Source organism: Castor canadensis, chromosome 3, assembly GCF_047511655.1.
Source record: "Castor canadensis chromosome 3, mCasCan1.hap1v2, whole genome shotgun sequence".
In the NCBI taxonomy this organism is placed as follows: domain Eukaryota; kingdom Metazoa; phylum Chordata; class Mammalia; order Rodentia; family Castoridae; genus Castor; species Castor canadensis.
The window spans coordinates 103,395,251-103,416,155 of NC_133388.1; the positions used below are offsets into that span (position 1 = coordinate 103,395,251).

At 38.9% G+C, this 20,905-nt stretch overlaps 1 protein-coding gene across 3 annotated transcripts in view; it reads left to right on the forward strand.

The window, feature by feature from the left end:
• The window catches only part of Prkdc (protein kinase, DNA-activated, catalytic subunit), a 191,187-nt gene that overhangs the window by 112,558 nt on the left and 57,724 nt on the right, over window positions 1-20,905 (forward strand). For all 3 annotated transcript variants that reach the window (XM_074068495.1, XM_074068496.1, XM_074068497.1), the window contains 7 exons: window positions 6,718-6,891; window positions 7,929-8,027; window positions 9,138-9,345; window positions 10,679-10,868; window positions 11,670-11,888; window positions 16,560-16,672; window positions 17,942-18,073. In XM_074068495.1, the coding sequence (XP_073924596.1) occupies window positions 6,718-6,891; window positions 7,929-8,027; window positions 9,138-9,345; window positions 10,679-10,868; window positions 11,670-11,888; window positions 16,560-16,672; window positions 17,942-18,073 (1,135 nt within the window). The remainder of the gene's footprint in view (window positions 1-6,717; window positions 6,892-7,928; window positions 8,028-9,137; window positions 9,346-10,678; window positions 10,869-11,669; window positions 11,889-16,559; window positions 16,673-17,941; window positions 18,074-20,905) is intronic.

Here is a 20,905-nt window from a genome sequence, read left to right on the forward strand (position 1 = left end):
TCTTCTTGCCTAATTGCTCTGGCTAGGAATTCCAGTACTGTGTTGAATAGGAGTGGAGATAGTGGGCATCCTTGTCTGGTTCCTGATTTTAGAGGGAATGGTTTTAATTTTTCTCCGTTAAGTATAATGCTGGCTGTGGGTTTGTCATATATAGCTTTTATAATGTTGAGGAACTTTCCTTCTATTCCTAGTTTTCTTAGAGCTTTTATCATGAACTGATGTTGGATCTTATCAAAGGCTTTTTCTGCATCTATTGAGATGATCAAGTGGTTTTTGTCTTTGCTTCTGTTAATGTGGTTTATTACGTTTATTGATTTTCGTATGTTGAACCACCCCTGCATCCCTGGGATGAAGCCTACCTGGTCGTGGTGAATAATCTTTTTGATGTGTTGCTGAATTCGGTTTGCCATTATTTTATTGAGGATTTTTGCATCAATGTTCATTAAGGAGATTGGCCTATAGTTCTCCTTTTTGGAGGTGTCTTTGCCTGGTTTTGGGATAAGTGTAATACTGGCTTCATAAAATGTGTTTGGCAGTTTTCCTTCCCTTTCTATTTCATGGAACAGTTTAAGGAGGGTTGGTATCAGTTCTTCTTTAAAGGTCTGATAGAATTCAGCAGAGAATCCATCAGGTCCTGGACTTTTCTTTTTGGGGAGACTCTTGATTGCTGCTTCAACTTCATTTTGTGTGATAGGTCTATTCAGGTGATTAATTTCCTCTTGGTTCAGTTTTGGATGATCATATGTATCTAGAAATCTGTCCATTTCTTTTAGATTTTCAAATTTATTTGAATATAGGTTCTCAAAGTAGTCTCTGATGATTTCCTGGACTTCCATGGTGTTTGTTGTTATCTCCCCTTTTGCATTCCTAATTCTACTAATTTGGGTTTTTTCTCTCCTCATTTTAGTCAGGTTTGCCAGGGGTCTATCGATCTTGTTTATTTTTTCAAAGAACCAACTTTTTGTTTCATTAATTCTTTGTATGGTTTTTTTGGTTTCTATTTCGTTGATTTCGGCTCTTATTTTTATTATTTCTCTCCTTCTATTTGTTTTGGGATTTGCTTGTTCTTGTTTTTCTAGGAGTTTGAGATGTATCATTAGGTCATTGATTTGGGATCTTTCAATCTTTTTAATATATGCACTCATGGCTATAAACTTTCCTCTCAAGACTGCCTTAGCTGTGTCCCATAGGTTCCGGTAGGTTGTGTTTTCATTTTCATTGACTTCCAGGAACTTTTTAATTTCCTCTTTTATTGCATCGATGATCCATTCTTCATTAAGTAATGAGTTATTTAGTTTCCAGCTGTTTACATGTTTTTTGTCTTTACTTTTGTTGTTGAGTTCTACTTTTACTGCATTGTGGTCAGATAGTATGCACGGTATTATTTCTATTTTCTTATATTTGCTGAGGCTTGCTTTGTGCCCTAGGATATGATCTATTTTGGAGAAGGTTCCATGGGCTGCTGAGAAGAATGTATATTGTGTAGAGGTTGGATGAAATGTTCTGTAGACATCTACTAGGTCCGCTTGATCTATTTTAGATCTTGGATTTCTTTATTGAGTTTTTGTTTGGATGACCTATCTATTGATGATAATAGAGTGTTAAAGTCTCCCACAACCACTGTGTTGGCGTTTATATATGCTTTTAGGTCTTTCAGGGTATGTTTGATGAAATTGGGTGCGTTGACATTGGGTGCGTACAGATTGATGATTATTATTTCCTTTTGGTCTATTTCCCCTTTTATTAGTATGGAATGTCCTTCTTTATCTCGTTTGATCAATGTAGGCTTGAAGTCTACTTTGTCAGAGATAAGTGTTGCTACTCCTGCTTGTTTTCGGGGGCCATTGGCTTGGTAAATCTTCTTCCAGCCTTTCATCCTAAGCATATGCTTATTTCTGTCGGTGAGATGAGTCTCCTGTAAGCAACAAATTGTTGGATCTTCTTTTTTAATCCATTTTGTCAAACGGTGTCTTTTGATGGGTGAATTAAGTCCATTAACATTAAGTGTTAGTACTGATAGGTATGTGGTGATTCCTGCCATTTAGTTATCTTAGTTGTTTGAAGGTTTGATTGTGTGTACCTAACTTGATGTTACTCTCTACTGTCTTGCTTTTTCTTATCCTGTGGTTTGGTGCTGCCTGCCTTTTCATGGTTAAGTTGGGTGTCACTTTCTGTGTGCAGGATCCCTTGCAGAATCTTTTGTAATGGTGGCTTTGTGGTCACATATTGTTTTAGTTTCTGCTTATCATGGAAGACTTTTATTGCTCCATCTATTTTGAATGATAGTTTTGCTGGGTAGAGTATCCTGGGGTTGAAGTTATTTTCATTCAGTGCCCGGAAGATCTCACCCCACGCTCTTCTTGCTTTTAATGTTTCTGTTGAGAAGTCTGCTGTGATTTTGATGGGTTTACCTTTGTATGTTACTTGTTTTTTCTCTCTTACAGCCTTCAATATTCTTTCCTTAGTTTCTGAATTTGTTGTTTTAATGATGATATGTCATGGAGTAGTTCTATTTTGATCTGGTCTGTTTGGTGTCCTGGAGGCCTCTTGCATTTGTATGGGAATATCTTTCTCTAGATTTGGGAAATTTTCCATTATTATTTTGTTGAATATATTACGCATTCCCTTCACTTGCACCTCTTCTACTTCTTCGATGCCCATGATTCTCAAGTTTGGTCTTTTGATGGAGTCAGTGAGTTCTTGCATTTTCTTTTCACAGGTCTTGAGTTGTTTAATTAATAGTTCTTTGGTTTTTCCTTTAATTACCATTTCATCTTCAAGTTCTGAGATTCTGTCTTCTGTTTGTTCTATTCTGCTGGATTGGCCTTCCGTTTTGTTTTGCAGTTCTGTTTCGTTCTTTTTTCTGAGGTTTTCCATATCCTGGCAGTTTTCTTCTTTATTGTTGTCTATTTTTGTCCTGAGTTCATTTATCCGTTTATTCATTGTGTTCTCTCTTCCACTTTGGTGTTTATACAGTGCTTCTATGGTTTTCTTTATTTCTTCTTTTGCTTTTTCAAATTCTCTATTTTTATTGTCTTGGAATTTCTTGAGTGTCTCCTGTACATTTTGGTTGACCCTATCCAGTATCATCTCTATAAAATTCTCATTGAGTACTTGTAGTATGTCTTCTTTTAAATTATTCTTGTGGGCTTCATTGGGTCCTTTGGCATAGTTTATCTTCATTTTGTTGGAGTCTGGATCTGAGTTTCTGTTCTCTTCATTCCCCTCTGGTTCCTGTACTAATTTTTTGCTGTGGGGAAACTGGTTTCCCTGTTTTTTCTGTCTTCCCATCATTGTCCTTGGTGTTGTTACTGTCCCTGTACTGTGTATAATTAAGTATTTTCTAGCTTGTAATAATAACAATGGTAATACTGAGAATGGAAGAGTGAGCTGAGATGGAAAGCAAGAAGTTAAAGAAAAGGGGAAAACAAATATACAGACAAGAGGGAGAAAGCAGAACAAGGTATCAGAGAAGAGAGTTTCAAAGGTATAAACAGGGAGTGTTAGTGTACTAATCGACAGTAAGCTGAACAGACAATAGAGAGACAGAGAGAGGATTGAAGATCAAAGATAAAAAAAATAAAAAATAAGTATATGAAAGTAATATCTATATATAAAAATGAATTAAAATAAAATGGAAAATAGAAAATTAAAAAAAAAAATCCAAAAAACTTCCAAGTTTATATGCAATGCAGTTTCAGTCTTAATAATTTGGATGTCCGTCTCAATCTCCAGTCCTGGAGTTGGTGCCTCAGATGTTGTTCTGTAGTTGTCTCATCAAAGGGGATGCATAAAGTAGAACAAAACTACACACACACACACACACACACACACACACACACACACACACACAAGAAAAAAAAAAAAAAAGCCCCACCAAGTGTCCCCAGTTCAAATGCAATACAGTTTCAGTAAGTTTTTCGGCTTGCAGGTGTAATTCGGTTGTTCTCTCATCAAAGGTAGGGAGAAAAAGAAAAAAAAGCGTCTGGAGGCTGTTCTGAGAGTGGTATCTGCAACTGTGGCTTGCCTGCCTGCTGCTCTCAGCCTGTAGCTGGCGGCGTTATTTATGCAGATCTCTGGGGTGAGCTAGCACTCACCTGGTCCCACAGGCTTTGTTTGCTCAGAGTTCTCCTGTGCGGGAGCCTCTGCTACAGGCTTTCCCCTTTCCAAGCACTGGGAAAGGTGACACTGCCCCGCGTTGTCAGGCCTGCGTGTTTATTTACAGTTCATGTGGGAAGTGGGTCTTCCCCCCTCTCCTCTGAAGTTTTCCTCCCACTGCCACTTTCAAAAGCTTTCCTGCTCCTGCTTACTGGGCGGTGCTGCTGCTCCTGCCGGCCGCCATGTTTGTTTACAGTTCACGTGGGAAGTGGGTCTTCCCTCCTCTCACAAGCTTCCCCACTCCTGGTTGCTGGGCGCGCGCCCCGCTCCCACCAGAGCCTCTCCTGCCGCCCAGCTCGTTTATTTACAGTCCCGGGAAGGGCTCCCTTCCCCCAATCTTCAGCGCTCAGGGCGCCCCACCCTCTTTCCAGCGTCTTAACTGTTCTTATTGCTTATTACTCAGTTTCTCTTTTTTCCCCGGGTGGAGGTCAGTCTGTCCAGGGGGCTATGCTGCTCTGGCCCAGGCTTGTCTGTGGGGCTACCGCGGTACCGTGAAGGTCACCTGGTCCGCGTCTTCCCAAGCCGTATGGGCGCCGGCCACTGGCGGCCCGGGGGCCCTCCTCAGTTCTCCGTTTAACGTGGAGTGGAGATTCTCTGCGCCGGCTGGAGATGTGGAGGGGTCAGAGTTATGCCTTTTCTCGGTGATTATGCCTGCAAAGTGTGTCTCCAGCGTCTCTCCAAGATTTCACTATAGGAGGGTCGCTTTCTGCCTCCTACCTCTAGCCGCCATCTTGGAATCCCCCTCTTGTGACTTTTTATCCATAGGTAAAGGATGTTGCCTAGAGCAATGCCTCAGTCTCTTTAGATTCATGTGTGGTTTTCAGTTCCTTATCTGCTTTGCCAGGTAAGCGTTTTCCATTCATTATGTGTTAAAATTGTTCATTTAGTTTCAAAATCACTCTGTACTCTTTTACAGTCTTGTTCTATTTTTACATAGTGATGAATTATTAATACTGTTATTTTTAGTGGTACAGCAGTTTGAACTCAGGGCCTCATGCTTGCTAGGTATGCACTCTGCAACTTGAGCCACTCTACCAGCCCTTTTTTGTAGTAGGTATTTTCAAGATAGGGTCTCATGAACTATTTGCCTGGGGTGGCTGGATTTGAACCTTGATCCTCCTGATCTTTGCCTCCTGAGTAACTAGGATTATAGGTGTGAGTAGCTAGGATTATAGGTGTGTGCGCCCAACTAGTGATGAATTATTGATAAATGTGTAATATGCCAATAAGAAAGATTGTATGTCATTGTGTTGTGATATTCTTCAATAAATATTTACTATCTGCTGAGTGCTTTAAGGTGTAAAAGATCTGTAAACAAAGAAATAGGTGTTTGCCTTTTTTAGAGCCCAGACTATACTTAACTTCACTATCTAACACTCTAAGGCAACACTTTAGAAGTTGTAGGAACTTTAGAAGGTAGAATATAATAGTTAGAGGTAATAGGTTACTAGGAGTGTATGCCTTTGAAGGGTATACTTTATACTTGGCCTCTCTGTCTTTTTCATTTTATGTTATTTCTTTGATTTTTATTTTAATTTTGAGACAGGGTCTCACTATGTAGCTCAAACTGGTTTGGAACTCACTGAGTAGCCCAGACTGACCTTGAATTAGCAATCCTGCTCCCTTAGCCTCCCAAGTGCTAGGATTACAGGTGTGCACACCATGTCTGGCTTTGTTTTCTTTAAATTGGTATATTATTAGTTGTACAAAGTGATAGGCTTCATTATTACATTTTCATACATGTTAACCTTCAATTACGTTCCCCACTCCCTCTCCCTCTGGGTCCCCTTTTCCCCAGAGTCTACCTTCCACTGTCATATTTTTTTGTTGTTGTTTTCAGGGCCTTGTGCTTACTAGGCAAGTGCTCTACCTCCTGGCTGTGCCCTCAGTGCTTTTTGCTCTAGTTATTTTTCAAATGGTGCCTCATGTTTATGGCTGGGCCAGCCTGCACCCACCCTCCTACTTATGTTTCCCATGTAGCTGTGATGATGGGCACATGCCCAGATTTTACTGGCTGAGATTGGGCTCTTGCTGGTTTTTTGCATGGGCTTGCCTAGATCTTAATGCTCCTGATTTGTATCTCCCACAGAGCTAGGGTTACAGCTGTGAGTCACCGTGCCCAACGCTGTGTTTCTTAAGTAAAGTTTTTATTTTGAAGTAATTTTTCATTTGAAAGATACTATACAGAATTCCCATATACTGTTCAACTATTTTTCCCATTTTTACATAATCATGATATGATTGTCAAAACTAAGAAATTAGTGTTAGTTCATTGCTGTTAAATGAACTAGACGTTGTTTGCATGTCATCACTTTTCCCCCTAACATCCTTTTTTCTATTCCATGGTCCAATTCAGGCTGTCCCATTGAATCAATTTGTTAATATAGCTGTGATAATAATTTTGAAGAATGAAATTTTTGTGTTAGTATATATATGTGTGTACTGTATATGTTGTAACACTCTGAAGCTGTGCACAGCAGAAAGAAGAAAAGGTTGCCGCATACTTAGAAAGTATAAGAGTTGCTAAATTTGTGTTTTGAAAAATTTCTTTTATTATAGAGATGATGAAAGACAAAAAGTGTGTTTGGACATAATTTTTAAGATGATGGCAAAATTGAAACCAGTAGAACTCCGAGAACTTCTGAATCCTGTTGTGGAATTTGTTTCCCATCCTTCTCCAATGTGTAGGGAACAAATGTATAACATTCTCATGTGGATTCATGACAATTACAGGTAACCGTATACATTGGCATTTTATATTACTTTTTAAAGGTATTGTTTGGGTGTATTTACCAATCTGGAACATAATAAAATATTTTTTGCCATTTATGATTAACAACTAAAACAAGTTTATGTCAGTATATTGTATTCTATCCTTATTTCCACTCATTTCATGAATATGTAGGAAATTTTCAGAGACTGAAATTACCGAGTTAGAAGTATATGAGTGTTCTCTTGTAAAACTTATTTTTGTAATTATCCTTTTAAGATCTAATTAAGGAGAGAACTCTTGTCAGCATATGTCATCCCTCAAGAGTTTGTGCCTGCCAGGGATACCAGGCTTATGCACAGAAAGAGGTATCAGGCATGGGAATACACCACCTGTGGGGAGTTAATTCTAGACAGTGTGATTAGTGTTGAGTAAGAGGGGTAGAACAGAGGTTTTTTTTTTAATTATAAAATTTTTTTATTAGGATATATTCATTATATGGGGGCGGTATTCATAGTGACAGTTCCAATTAGGCTTATATTGCACATTGGTTAGATCTCCCCCTCAATCCCTTCTCCGGGCCCACTTAAAGCAGTTGCATGAGATTTCTTTGTTCTATTTTATGTAAGTATATGAAGTGCATCAGTAATGTACTCTCACCTTAATCTCCTTCATTTACCCTGTCCCCTCCCACTAGTACCCCATCCCAGACATACACTGTACCTATTTTACAGTCCTGTCTTTCATTATTAATATTTAAGTTTATGTTCACAGGGGTTTCTCTGTGTATTCCTGCTGTGGGGATACTTTATTTTGTTCCGTTCATCCCCTTCCATTACTCTCCCTTACCACTTTACCTCCTATCCTTCCTTTTTCAACAGGCCTCAGTACACATCATTATATCCTCTACCTTCAAAGATGTTGTTTCATGATGTTACTAATGCTCTACCATTCTCTTTTCCTTCCCTCTTTCCCTGAGTTCCATAGAGTAGTTTTACTGTTACTAACATGTAGAACAGAGTTGTAATGTTTTGTCATTTTGTTATTTTTTTTCAAACAGAGATCCAGAAAGTCAAATGGATGATGACTCCCAGGAAATATTTAAATTGGCAAAAGATGTATTGGTTCAAGGATTGGTTGATGAGAACCTCGGGCTTCAGTATGTGCTCCTCCTGGAATAATTGGGCCAAGATAATTACATTTTAGGGGTATTGCTTTCTAGATAGATATGTAGCTAGTAGCTAGATAAGAATATTTTTTCAGTAAGTTTAGAAATGTATTTTCAGTATCAGCATTATGTCTGCCTCTTGCATTTTCTAATGTTTAGTAAAACTTTATTTTAAACCATAATATGAAGAATAAGATTTTTAAATCCCGAATAGTTATTTCAAAATAAAACTCTTGAATAAGCTTTTTATTCAAGTTTATGAATAAAACTGCTAGTGCAATGAGTTAAGGTTTTTCAAAATGAAGAGAAAATCTGTAACGACGATTGTTTTGGTTGTCATTAAACATACATAGTTGAGATCACACTCTACGTATTATTAATACTGCATGTCCTGTTGGAAACTTTAGAAATAGAAGACAGCCGTAATGTTAATTACATCTACAAATATGACCTGTCATTGTTGTCATTTAATGCCTACCCTAAGTCATTATATGGGCATTTTTATCAAGGACTAATTACATAAGAAGGGGCATAAACTTTTTGTAAGATTTGATATATTGTTTTTTCATTTGCTACAGTTTTAAATTCATTCAGTTTTTTAAAGTTACATTTAGATTTCCTAAGCATTCATAAATTATGAAGTCTAAACCAGTTTTTAGTTAAGTTTTGGATATATTATAAGTAATTTTTGGATGAATTGTTTTAACAAAGCAGTGAAGGATTACATGAAATTTTGTTTTTGTTTGTAGTGCTAGGGTTCAAATCCAGAGCCTCGTGCATGCTAGGCAAGCACTCTACCACTGAGCTATAACCCACCTCCTGAAATTTCTTCAAATGATTTTCCAGTTTCAAAATTGTTAATATTGTATACTCATTGTTAAAAACTTCCTTGAATAGAGATACACCTCTTGTTAAATATGCTATAGTTTTGGGGCTCTCCTTCCTCCAATGTATCTTACTTTTCATAACTCAGATTATATTCTTTACAGTTTTGAGTGTAGTTTATATGGAAAGCTGTATCTTCCCCATATGATACATGTAGAGAAGTTTCTTACATTTGCCAGTGTCTAAGCATGTGCTCTTTTTCCTCTCTGCTTTCAGATTAATTGTTCGGAATTTCTGGAGCCATGAAACCAGATTACCATCAAATACCTTGGACCGATTGTTAGCATTAAATTCCTTATATTCTCCTAAGATAGAAGTCCATTTTTTAAGTTTAGCAACAAATTTTCTCCTTGAAATGACCAGGATGAGCCCAGATTATCTGAACCCCATGTTTGAGCATCCTCTGTCAGAATGTGAATTTCAGGTGATGTGCTTATGTTTCTAATCATGATGAATTCCTTATGCTTTCTCTGTTAGTGAACATCTTCTAATAGTGTTAAACTTGCTCTCTTAATTTTCTTGGAATATATTCCTTTCTGGACATCCATATGTGCTTATCCTCCTCCTGGAGGTTCATTCTCCTAACCTTGTCAGATTCTGCTTGGATCTGTCCTGTCCTCCTCCTGCCTACCTGAGAGATACCAAGTTCTTGGCAGTCATAACAGTCACAATGGTCTACACATTGAGAAGGGTGCTCCTCATAGGCAGGGCTTGGTTGTGCCCTGTTTACATTGGTGTTTATACTAAACCAGAAGTAGTTTAGATTTCAGATTATTTTGGGGTTTTGGAATATTTACATATCCATAATGAGATGCCCAAGTGTAAACACAGCTTATTTACATTTCATATATACTGTATACACATCACCTGAAGGTAAATTTATATAGGTTTTTGTTTCCCTGTTTTTGCTTGGCTGGGGTTTGAACTCAGGGCATCATGCTTGCAAAGCAAGTGATCTGTCATTTTAGCTACACCTCCAGTCCAGTTTGTTCTAATTATTTTGGAGATGGGGTCTTATGAACAGTTTTCTTGGGCTGACCTCAAATCATGATCCTCCCTATCTCAGCTTCCCAAGTAGTTAGGATTACAGGCTAGCTGGGATTATAGGCTGAGCCACCAGTGCCCAGCTACATGGTATTTTTAGCAGGCCTGCATCTTAACTGCAATAAGTCACATGTAGAATTCTCCTCTTGAAACAACATGCTGTTGCTCAAGATGCTTCAAATTTTGTAGCATTTTGGATTTTATATTTTAGATGAGGGGTGCTCCACCTGTGCCCGGCACAGTGGTTGGCTGTGGGAGTACTCAGGAACACTGAGTGGTATGACCTATGTGATTGTGTCACTGCCAAGTATGGCATTAGCCTTATAGTGAAGAATATGGAACCAAGAGAATGGTTTCTCCCCTAATTGTGATTAGTTTTTCGTCTGTTGAAATGTTTAAATTAGAAATGGTTCTTCTTCAGGTGAATCTCGGAGGGAAATATGAAATAATAGTACATATCTACTGATTTTGGATCTTTTATTTTATTTTTTGCTTTTTTGAGACAGGGTGTTGCTCTGTAGTCCAGGTTGCCCTTGAACTTATGTAGTCCGCAAGGCAGGCCTCAAACCTGCCATCCTCCTGCTTTCACCTCTTAAGTGCTATGATTACAAGTGAGCACCACCACTCCCAGCTGTACTGTTGGATTTTAAATAAAAATATTTCAGTGTTGCTGCAGAACGAGCATAATTTCCTTGGAAACTTTCTTACTACAGGAGTGTACCATTGATCCTGACTGGCGTTTCCGAAGTACTGTTCTCACTCCAATGTTTATTGAGACTCAGGCCTCCCCAAGCACTCTCCAGACCCAAACCCAGGAAGGCTTCTTCCCAGCCCAAGGGCCAAAGGTTGGACAAGTACGGGTCACCCAACACCAGTATGATTTCACTCCTACACAAGCTGCAGGTAACCAGCACCATGATGCTCTGACCTCTAGGAGCAGCTTCTATTGCAGGAACATTGACCTAATGTGAAAGAGTAAAGTGGTAACAAAGTCATAAGACCACAAAGAAGACGTATCAGTCAAAAGAGAAAAAGATGGAAGTTTCCAAAGCAGTCAGATCCTCAGAGACAAAGTTGAGCAATGGTTGTTGGAGGTTAGGGGAAGAGGAAATGGGGAGCTATAGTTTAATGGACATAGAGCTTTTGTTGTGTAAGAGGAACAGAGATCTGTGGTTAATGTGAGTGGACTTACTGCCACTGAACTGTACATTTAAAATGGTAGAAATGGTGACTGTACTTATGTATTTTACTACAATTTTTTTTACAAAAGGAAGAAAAGGATTATTTTTGACTAGAAGAGCCAGGAATCATTTGTTGTCCTTTTGTTTTTTTTCCACAAAACTATTTAGTGGAACAAATTTATTTATTTATTTACATTTTTTATGTATTTATTTATTTATTTTAGTGGATCAAATTCAAAACATCCCAAAAGCAGAGTAGAGCTAAACCAACTTCATTTACTAATGTTAATAGTTTATTAAGCTGTTCTTTCTCAAATGAATTAACTCTTCCCTTTGATCAGAAAAGTATCATTTATAGAGTAAAATGTTTTAATTATTATATATAAATGCTTCAGCATTTTTCCTTTATATAATTTGTTTCATATTGTTGTTTTTGAACGTAAGACTAATTTGAATAATCACAATGGAAATTTTATGATACTAATATTGAGTGTCCTCATTGCTCTGGTTTTACTTGTTGCAGATGAAAGAAGCTCATTTAATTGGCTGACTGGAAGCAGCATTGACCCAGTGGCTGCTTACACAGTCTCCATGTCATCTGACTCCTTGTCTTCCTCCTTGTTGTTTGCCCACAAGAAGAGTGAAAAATCACAGAGAATACCCTGGAAATCAGTGGGACCTGATTTTGGGAAAAAAAAGCTGGGCCTTCCTGGTGATGAGGTGGATAACAAAGCAAAGGGTGGTAAGTAAGCTTGCTGAAACCATTTTAAAATAACCTATCCTCTAAATTAGTACAGAGGTTTAGATTGAGAGAGTGTATTTCTGTTAGTATCTACATTTCCTTGTACCCTGTAAATCTTGTTTGCGAACTTACCATGTTGAAGACATTGCTTTTTAGGTGTTCCAGAAAAAATATCCATTCATTTAGTGACTTTCTAGAACATTAAGGGTGGGTAAGACAATAATTTGGTATCAGAGATAAAAGAGTTTGTAAGCCAAGTCTCAGCTCTGAGAAAGTTTAAATCCAGGTAGAAAATAGGAAGACTGGGTGGAGGAGGGGCCTTTGAGAGGAGCCTGGATACAGGAAGGAAGAGGAGGAACACAGTGAAGATGGAAATGTAAACCATGGTTGTGTGGTAGGCAGGACTCAGTGAAGTTCAGTGAATGTTTATGAAGAGCTGACTTCATGCTAAGGCCCCCAAGGGTCCTATGCAATCCATGTGCATGGATGCTCGCAGATGCACTGGGAGTTATGGTAAAGAATACTGAAAAGGCTTGTGGGAAGTAGGGTACACGTCAGGAAGCAGCCACCTCATGCACTAAGTAGAGGCAGGTGCAAGGACTCTGGCCCTGTCCGAGAGGTTTGTGGAGGCATCAAATGGAGTGAGGAAGATTGGGAGGCAGAGCCAGAGGTATTACAGCCTGGGAACTTGGCAGCTTAAAGGTATATGGGTGGCTGTATGTCAGAGCCAGTGGGACACTTAGGGAATAGAGTGGATAGCCTGGCAGGCTGCTAAACCCAATTATCAAGAGGGCAGTGGAGAAGTTAGCTCTTTGCAAGACTTCTAGCACTAGGAGTGAGTGAATGAAAGAAAGAAAATATGTAGCGAAAAAGGTCCCAAGACAGAACCCTGGGGAAATGCAACATGTACATTTAGGTGTATGGAATTAAGAGTAGAAGGAAGAGTAATTAAAAGTAGGAGCTAAAAAAGAACTGAAACAGTTTTTCATACTTCTCAGTTGCAAATCTGTGGCTCCTACCCAATTCTCTAAATTTACCTTTAGAGAGAGGGAAGTGTAGCCATCTTTTTAGCCAAAAGCTCTTGAGTTTGAAGGTGTGTCAGTAGAGGTTACTTTCCATTCCTTTCTCCCTGCTCAGCTTCTTTTACAAAACATCTTCTGTCTTCTTCCTCCTCTGCCATTAGGTCTTCATGCTTCTGATCCTCAAGTGTGCATAGCCCTTGGTTCTGTCCACAATGAGATCCTAAGGTGACTCTTGCCTTCCCTCACCTCTCAGTTGTCTCTGTCACCCTTTCTCCTGATCATCTGAGACACATAAGCACACTCCATTTCCTGTGAAAGAGGCTTTCACTGTAAGCACTTGGAAAATGCTAAAGAGAGGTTTGGGGCAATCTGCAGTCCAGATTTATGGTGATTGGTAGGTAGACTCTGGGCTATTGGTTTCTTTATTGAATAGAGATGAAGCTCAGAATTAAGAGAAAAATGTTGAGGATGGCAGCATTTGTCTATGACTCAAATTACTCCATACTACTTCATGGTGTACCTTTTTAGAGTAAAAAATATGTAATGTGTAGAGCAGGAGGAATTCAGGGAATGTGTGTAGAGATTAAGGAAGGAACCATTTCCTTGGAAGTTTTGTGTATGGATTTGTGTAGGACTAACTTAGGTAAATTGTCCATTTTAATTTGATTAATCTATTTGAATCTGCCCCTGTACCGTTATAGATTTAAAAAATTTCACATACTGTCTTCTTTGGGATATGCAAACTTTCTTGTATAAATGAGGACATTTTGGAATTTCTTAAAATATTAATACTGTATATTATTATCATTGCAAGGAAACCAATTTAAAAAATAGAAATCCGTACTGGAGGTGTGGCTCAAGCAGTAGCAAGCCCACTTTGTAAGCGCAAAACCCTGACAGTAAGTCCCAGTACCACCACAAAGAAAAATTCTAGCTTAATTAAATTTCACTTTACAATTGTTAATTAAATTTTTTTTTTTCCAGTACTGGGGTTTGGACTCTGGGTTTCACACTTGCTAGGCAGGTACTATACTGCCTGAACCACACCTCCAATCCATTTTGCTCTGGTTGTTTTGGAGATAGGGTTTTGCTTTTTGCCAGCCTGAACTGTGATTTTCCTATTTTACTATCACGCCCAGCTTTTTTCTGTTCAAAGGTAGTTCTCGCAAACCTTTTTGCCAGGAAGAGCCTGGAATCACAGTCCTCCCTATCTCAGCCTCCCAGGTAGTTATGATTACAGGTGTGAGCCATTGGTGCCTGGCTTAATTCTTTTGTAGAGTTTTATATTAAGAGTTTTATATTTTTTATTTTATTTTTTGTCATTCTGGGGCTCAAACCCAGGGCCACAAACATGCTAGGCAAGTACTCTACCGCTAAGCTAGAGTACTTGCCTAGCTTTTATTCTTTTTATTTCGGTTTCCTTTCAATGATACTAAATAGTACACGGTGAGTGTCAATTCATGTTTTAAGAAATGGCCTAAAAGTATGCATATGCCAAAAGAAGACAGTATGTTAAGTAAATAAATCTATGAAGGTACATGGGAAGATTCATGTAGATTAAACAGAGGTTTCTCAAAAATTTGTTAATAGAAATTTATTTATTACCCAAGTCCCAGAGGCAGTCAATGTGCAACCTTTTTAGCTGAGTTTTAGCCTTTACTTCCATATTTCTGACCAGTGTTTCTATATTGTTACTGTTTTTTTCTTTCAATATTAGTCACTATCTTCTGGTGTTTTAGGATGGGTTTTAAGGATTGTCCTCCCTAACCCCAACCCCACCTTCACTGTACATGCACACCTGCTAATTCTTCCTGTCCTTATCCTCCTACTTAATTATGTCATAGTCTTTGTTTAATCAGTATTCAGTGTTTCCTCTTATTTTGACTAGGTAATATTTGTGATTGGTCCATGAGTAATAGTATCTATCATTTTTTTCCCTTCCTTATATATTTTTTCCTGGGCATTGCTAATTTTTTTGGTTTTGTCACCAAATTTCCCTGAGTTATACAGTTTTCTTTTATTGTTCCAACATGTAGATGTTTATCTTCTTAAAGAAGTCTCTCCTGTGCCAGCATGCTTCTGACCTGCTTGCCCCAGGGTCTCTCCTCAGCCATTGTCTAGAGACCCCCTCATCTGGGCAGTCCTTCGCCTCCCAGTCCTGGACCTGATTCTTCTGCCTCTGTTGTTTTTTCCTTCTTTTTGGTGGAGCACCTCCTCAGCAGTTTGCTGACAAAGGGGTCTTAAGCTGGAAGCTTTCTTTGAGATCTTGATGTTGCCACATTGCTTTTGAAGGCATGCACACCTCAGGGCAAGTAAGCTGCAGACTTCTAGGTAGAGAGCTGTCAGGTATGAGCAGAGATCTGATGTATTCCTTATTGCTTTTTTGTAAGAACCTAGGTATTTTCTCTGTTGATACTCATAGAATCTCCTCTTTTAAATCTATTCTGAAAAATTCACAAAAGTGTCCTTTGTGTAGTTCTCTTGAATCTCTTTTTTTCTGAGCATAAGATGGGCCCTCTCAAACTGCTAACTCCTGCTTCCCAGTTCTAAAGCACCATCTTGAGTGATTTTGCTGGTGATTTCTTCCCCTCAGTTTTCTCCATGCTCTCTTTTAAGAGTCTTAATGCTCAGACATCAGACTCATTTTCCTATTTTTTCCTTTTGTCTCCATTTTCTGGAAAATCTGTTCAACCTCATCTTCCAATCCTTGACTTTTTTGGTTTTTATTTTTATTTTTTTTAAGATAGTAATGGGGTTGAACTCAGGAACTCATACTTGCTAGACATGCACTCTGTCAGTTCCCTAACCCTTGCTTTTAAGTTATGATTAGCTATTTTCCTCTCAGAGTTTCTTCATCCCTCAATTTATGGCTGCAGTATCTATTCTTATTTTTCTGATAAGTGGTTATTTTTTGAAATTTTTTCCTGGTCTGCTTTAACAACTCTACTCTTTCCCTGTCACTTTTTTAGGTTTCTTCCTTTCATATTTAAAGCTTGCCTCAAATGTCTGGTGATTAAGTATAGAGAGATGTTTGGAATAATGCAGATGGGGAGTGTCTGTGGCTCAGTCCTCACCAAGGGAAACTGTGCTGGACTATGACTCTGGAGCCCTGATACATAGATCTTCTGTGTGTGTTCATTCTCCAGAGCGAGTTTTTACCTTCTTCCCACAGGCTTCCTGCCAATACTTTGGGGGGCCACTTGTGAGGCAATTGCAGATTTTGTAGCCATCTTAGGTACTGCATTTTTCGATCTGCCTTTCCCACCTCACAGCCCTATGTATACTCCAGGTCTTGTACTGTTTATATGAGCTGGGCTTTCACACCTGGCCTCACTTTCCCTCTCCTCTGGAGGGACTGGTTCTGTCAGATCCTGAGCCTTTCCAGTTATCTCTGCAGTCTGTGTCCCTGTTCTCTCTACTGTTTAGCTAGGATTCACTGAGGTAGTTACAACTCTCCTATTCGTTAACTTCCAGAATTGCTCAGCTTCTCGTTTGCTGTTCCTTGTATGCTTATATCTTTAAGAAAATACTAAATTAAAAAGTAGAGATAAGCATACAGTTTCACTTTGGTGAATCCTGGGTAGCAGTTGAGGTCAACTTTAGATGTTGAATTGGCTATCAGTAACCAAACTTGACTTATGTTTTTCAGGCACAGAGAGCCGAGTAGAAATATTGAGATTACGAAGACGATTTCTAAAGAACCAAGAAAAACTCAGTTTGATTTATGCCAGAAAAGGCCTTGTGGAACAAAAGCGAGAGAAGGTTTGTATTGTTTTCATGAATTTAATTGGTCAGAAATATCTGTTTTCTATTATAGGAAGTATATAAGGTCTTTGGAATATCTGCCCCTTTCTTTGGGATACTATCCTCTCCAGGTTCTGTAGCCTTACTCTCCTACCACATTTGTGGTTGTGGGCTACAACTGTGTTATATTATTCTGGGCAGGTAGAATGGCTTAAACGGTAAGAGCACCTGCCTAGCAAGCATGAGGCCCTGAGTTCAAATCCCAGTACCGCCCCCCAAAAAAAGAGGAAATCCACTCATATAGTTGTGTTATTTTTGTGTTGTCATGCATTCCTTCTCACACTGAATTCAAGTATGAAGCTGCTGGTCAGTAATTTGAAGTAGCATAGAGGTAAATCAGACATCAGAAGACCATGTGTTTGTGGTAATGTGTCCATTGAACCAATGTGTCTGTAGCACTGTACTCAGTGCCATCCACTGTGCTACATGCTAGTGCTTTAGAGGTGAGCAGAGTATAAGCTCTCATGGACCTCAGTACACAGTGTGGCAGACAAAAACAAGCTGAGATTATAATACATGCAGTATCAGAAATAAGCTGGGCTGTGGTAGCTCACGCCTGTCATTCTACCTACTCAGGAGGCAGAGATCAGGAGGATCATGGTTTGAAGCCAGCCCAGGCAAATAGTTTGCAAGATCCTATCTCAAAAAAATCCAGCACAAAATAAAAGGGGACTGGGTGGAGTGGCTCAAGGTGAAGGCCCCAAATTCAAGCCCAGTACTGCAAAATAAATAAATAGAAAGAAAGAAACCAAGTGATGAGCACACCTGTGGAAGTCAGTGGTGGAAAGCCTCTCTGGAGAGAGAATACTGAGAAGACAACCAACTGATCAAGGAAATGCTGAAGACAGATATGCTTGGCAGGGATTAGGAACATTTAGGATTGGCTCTAACTGGTTTACAAGACTGAGGAGTGCCAGAGGTGAGGGCATGACTTTGGGCATTGAGCCAAGACTTACTCTTAGAGGAATTAAAAAGGAACCACAGCCCTGTGGTTAATATTTTTAAAAAGTTTTGAATCAAATTGTCTTATTTTGTGAATATTTGGATTATTTCATAATGAATATTTAATCCTTTCAGTGCTCATCTGCTATAGTGACTAAACCAGTGTGAATAAAAGTTATCATTTCACCATTTTGTTGACGATGGATCCTTACAGTTTCATATCTCATACACACCTGATTTTCTTATATAAGAATTCTAATGTTTCCTTGCTTTTGGTGATTCTAGGAGATGAAGAGTGAGTTAAAAATGAAGCAGGATGCCCAGGTCATTCTGTATAGAAGTTACCGCCACGGAGATCTCCCTGACATCCAGATACAGCACAGCAGCCTGATCACCCCCTTGCAGGCTGTAGCACAGGTTTGTCCTGATTGCTGCATGTTCTGTTGATAGTTTAGAAGCACTTTTTGCAGTTCCAGGGGTCTATAATTTTTAAAGAAAAATGGATATGTCTGACAAAAAGAGCTGGTGATTTTTCCTAAATGTTGGATTTGGTCAAGTCCTGGCTAGGCAGGTTCTTAGTTCTACCACTTCTTTTCACATGAAGAGACTTAGCATTATTTTATGAATTAGGCACTGAAACTGGATGTCCAATTAATACTCTGAGCCACAGGCTCTCCATCTCTAAAGTCGTTCTTATGCAATAATGTCAGAATGATAAAATGTGTAAAAATAATCATTATAAAGTTTAAAGCACTAATAAGCCACTTAAATCATTGTTTTTACAAAATGCTTTTTTGAAGGGATCACGGAAATAACCATTTATCAATGAAGTATCACTATTCTTCCTTATCCTTTGATTTGCTTAATAACAGAGGACTAAAAATATTTTTCAAAAAACCAATAGAGCTCAGAGTAAAATGTTGAGAGGGAATGAAATTTTCTTTTTTTCCATTAATTTTTTTATTGGATATGTTCACTGTACAGGTGAGAATTCATTGTGATAATTCCATATAGGCTTACAGGTTGGTTAGATCATCCCCACCATCTCTCCCTTCATCCCCCTCCCCACCTCACTTAAAGCCATTACAAGAGATTCCTTTGTTCTATTTTGTATAAGTATATGAAGTCCGTCAACAATACTCCTTCACCTTAATCTCCTTAGTTCACCCCTCCTCCCACAAGTATCCCCTCGTGTACACACACACACACACACACACACACACAGTACCTATTTTACAGTCCTGTCTTTAGTTATTAGTATCTAAGTCAGTATTCAAAGGGGTTTCTCTATGTATCCCTGAGTATACTTTACTTTGGTCTCTTTAACCCCTTCCGTTATTCTCTCTTACCCTTTTACTTCCTACCCCCTGTTTTTCAACAGTTTTCAGTACATAGCCTTTAATCCTTTACCTTCACAGATACTACATTTTATGATACTGATAATGCTCTATCATTCTCTTTTCCTTTCCCTCCTTCCCCAAGTTCCATAGATTTGTTCCACTATTACAAACATATATATGAGTTTATTCATGATTATGTTTGTTTTTGTGTATATGCTTTATCTTTTAGATCTGTCTTCCACATATGAGAGAAAACATATGGCCTTTGTCTTTTTTGAGCCTGGCTTTCTTCACTTAACATGGTATCCTCCAGTTACATCCATTTACCTTCATACTACATGTTGTCATTATTCCTTATGCCTAAGTAAAACTCCTCATGTATATATACCACATACCACATTTGCTTGATCCATTCATCAGTTGTGGGGCATCTGGGTTGTTTCCGAAGCTTCGCTATTGTGAATAGTGCTGTGATAAACATCGGGGTACAGGTGTCTCTGTTGTAGGTGTCTCTATTGTATCCTGACTTACATTCCTTTTGATGTATGCACAAGAGCAGTATCACTGGATCATATGGCCATTCAGTCTTTAGCTGTTTAAGGAATTGCCATACTACTTTCTATAATGGTTGTCCTAATTGGCAGTAATGAAATTTTCTTTTTTTTTTTTTTTTTTTTAATTTTTATTTTTTTATTATTGGTATATGCATACAATGCTTGGGTCATTTCTCCCCCCTGCCCCCACCCCCTCCCTTACCACCCACTCCGCCCTCTCCCTCTCCCCCCAACCCCCTCGATACCCGGCAAAAACTATTTTGCCCTTATTTCTAATTTTGTTGAAGAGAGAGTATAAGCAACTATAGGAAGGAACAAGGGTTTTTGCTGATTGAGATAAGGATAGCTATACAGGGAGTTGACTCACATTAATTTCCTGTGTGTGTGTGTTAACTCTTTTTTTTTTCATTTTTCTTTTATTATTCATATGTGCATACAAGGCTTGGTTCATTTCTCCCCCCTGCCCCATCCCCTCCCTTACAACCCACTCCACCCCCTCCCGCTCCCCCACCTCAATACCCAGCAGAAACTATTTTGCCCTTATCTCTAATTTTGTTGTAGAGAGAGTATAAGCAATAATAGGAAGGAAGAAGGGGTTTTGCTGGTTGAGATAAGGATAGCTATACAGGGCATTGACTCACATTGATTTCTGTGCGTGGGTGTTACCTTCTAGGTTAATTCTTTTTGATCTAACCTTTTCTCTAGTTCCTGGTCCCCTTTTCCTATTTCCTCAGTTGCTTTAAGGTATCTGCTTTAGTTTCTCTGCGTTAAGGGCAACAAATGCTAGCTAGTTTTTTAGGTGTCTTACCTATCCTCACCCCTCCCTTGTGTGCTCTCGCTTTTATCATGTGCTCATAGTCCAATCCCCTTGTTGTGTTTGCCCTTGATCTAATGTCCACATATGAGGGAGAACATACGATTTTTGGTCTTTTGGGCCAGGCTAACCTCATTCAGAATGATGTTCTCCAATTCCATCCATTTACCAGCGAATGATAACATTTCGTTCTTCTTCATGGCTGCATAAAATTCCATTGTGTATAGATACCACATTTTCTTAATCCATTCGTCAGTGCTGGGGCATCTTGGCTGTTTCCATAACTTGGCTATTGTGAATAGTGCCGCAATAAACATGGATGTGCAGGTGCCTCTGGAGTAACAGTCTTTTGGGTATATCCCCAAGAGTGGTATTGCTGGATCAAATGGTAGATCGATGTCCAGCTTTTTAAGTAGCCTCCAAATTTTTTTCCAGAGTGGTTGTACTAGTCTACATTCCCACCAACAGTGTAAGAGGGTTCCTTTTTCCCCGCATCCTCGCCAACACCTGTTGTTGGTGGTGTTGCTGATGATGGCTATTC